At 63.0% G+C, this 2,135-nt stretch overlaps 1 protein-coding gene across 1 annotated transcript in view; it reads right to left on the minus strand.

Annotated features, from left to right (window-relative positions):
• LOC104133708 (nuclear mitotic apparatus protein 1-like) overlaps nucleotides 1-2,135 on the minus strand; it is a gene marked incomplete at its 5' end in the record, with an annotated part of 17,129 nt that overhangs the window by 11,219 nt on the left and 3,775 nt on the right. The window contains 3 exon segments of the mRNA XM_035902571.1: nucleotides 364-521; nucleotides 1,150-1,273; nucleotides 2,008-2,092. Coding sequence (XP_035758464.1) covers nucleotides 364-521; nucleotides 1,150-1,273; nucleotides 2,008-2,092 — 367 coding nt within the window.

Genomic DNA, 2,135 nt, shown 5'->3' on the forward strand with positions numbered 1-2,135 from the left:
CTGCTCCAGATCATTTGGCAGAGGGACCACCAGCCACCTCCAAGAGATGCTCGGAGTTGTTCCAACGGCGTCGGAGCCGTCTTGGCTCCCGTCAGCAAGGCTTTCTGCTTCACGCTGTGGTCCAGATTAACGGGCAAGGGTCCCCTTGGCCCACCACGGAGCGAGGCACAGCAAACCCCGAGCTGCCCTGCCTGCTCGGGAAAGCAGAAAAGCCCCAAAGCCGCAAGCTGTGCTCCCCCAGGGTCTGGCAGGATGGACCGTGCATGACTACAGTTGTGGTGGGGTCAAAGCCGGAGCAGAAAGTCAGAGCAACCAGGCGAGTTTGGTTTCCCCGCGCCCCAGGACGTCCCGCTAGCGACTGACCCTTCTCCGTGAGGAGCTTGCGATTCTCTGCCAGCTCCACCTCCAGCTCATCCCGGTTCTCTCTCTCGACAGCCAGTTGCTTCTTCAGCCGCCGCAGCTGAAACTGGGGGGTCTGCATGACGTCCCCCATGGGCGAGGAGGGAGGGCCGGGCAGCATGCTGTGGAGAGGCACGCCGCGTAACTCGGTTATCCGGAGCCAGCGGCAGGGCACGGTCCCTCCCCGCGCAGCCAGACCCCTCCGGTTTCCCCGTCCCAGAGGCAGGTTCCGAGCACTCGAATGCCTCATCGCCCAAGCAGAAAAGCCGCTCTCCTCATCTGGACCGCACTAACACCAGCTCCCGAGCGGCTGGCGTGCACCTACAAAACCACCTCCAGCCCCAGGGTGAAGCATCCCCCCCCCTTCACGCCACAGCCGGAGCCCCACGGCAGAGCACTCAGCTTGCTAGGGAGAGAATTGCAGCCAGACTCCCAGCAGCGACACGAGCCTGGTCCTCCCGAACCTGCCCGGGGCAGGAGAGGACCACGAGCTGCTCTGGGAAGTGTCTGTTGCTCATGAGGCTGAAATGAGCTGCGCTGGAAGGAGCTAATTACAGCCTGACCTCACTCCCCCACCGCCCATCCCCACGTCAGGCCTGAGGAGTTGGCAACGGGACAGCATCACGGCAGAAAGGGGGTCTCTGTCGAGCCAGCGTGCCCCCCAGCTACATCCCCGGGGCCCAGAGGCCACCCTGTCCGTTCGCCCCCTCCCCTCGCTCCCCCCCGGCAGCCAAGAGGCTGGGGACGTACTTGTTGGCGCCGGAGGAGGAGGCAGTCCTCTGCAGCTCCAGGAAACGCACCTCTCGCTTGTGCGGGAGCAGCGGGGAGTGCTCCTCGGAGCTGCTGCTGGAGGAGCTGGATGAGGACAGCGGCACTGGAAATCACAAGCGAGAAGCAGGCTGAGATCTTGGCGTTCATACCAGAAGGGAGGGTTTAGCAGCCGAAATCCCTGATGCGCAGGAAGCACAAATTGCAGCAGGGATGGAGCAGCCCAGCCAAGAAAGCCATAAACCTGCCGGACATCCCTGTCCTGCCAGCTCCTGCCCCGGCTCTCTGCTCCCACCGTGAAGCTGCGGGCATCCCACCCACCTCGCTCCTCGGGGAAAGTGCGTTTCAGCTGAAACGCTGCCGCGAGGGGAGAGCCCGGCGGGTCTAATGCAGCCCTACTCTTAAAGAAGAGCTTAGCGGGGACCATTCTGTAGTGCTCGGTCCCAGGGTGAGGGGATGGCGTTGCTGCTTTTATGGCTTGGCAGCTGCAGCGGCACAAACAGGGGAAAAAACTCAATGTTTTTCTGCTCTAGAAAAGGATCGTCTGTGCCGGTGAGGTGCTGCCAGCCTGGGAGCTGTGGAGGAAGACGCCAGCAGGGCTCAGTGCTCGCAATATCCCACGCTGCTGCTCTCCACCAGGTTGCGGACTGTTCCTGTCCCACTCCGAGCTGGCACTCGGACATCACTACGGCACACACGTCAACCCGCCGGTCTAACCGGGGTGCTGCACTGGTGCCAGCTAGCAGGAAAACGTGCCCAGTGCCTGCTCTGCCCGCAAAGGGCTTGGCCCGTGACTCGGGGCTGGTGCCACAGCACAGGCAGCCGGGGCCCGGCACTCACCTTTCCTCTGCAGAAATGTCTCCAGATTCTCATTCAGGCTCTCCTCGTTGTCCAGCACAAATTTGAGGACCGACGCCAGCTCAACCTGTGTGGGAGGAGCCGCGGGGTCAGCAGGGCCGCTGCAGCAG

The sequence above is a fragment of the Egretta garzetta genome, unplaced genomic scaffold (assembly GCF_000687185.1).
Source record: "Egretta garzetta isolate BGI_Z169 unplaced genomic scaffold, ASM68718v1 scaffold1319, whole genome shotgun sequence".
NCBI classification, from domain to species: domain Eukaryota; kingdom Metazoa; phylum Chordata; class Aves; order Pelecaniformes; family Ardeidae; genus Egretta; species Egretta garzetta.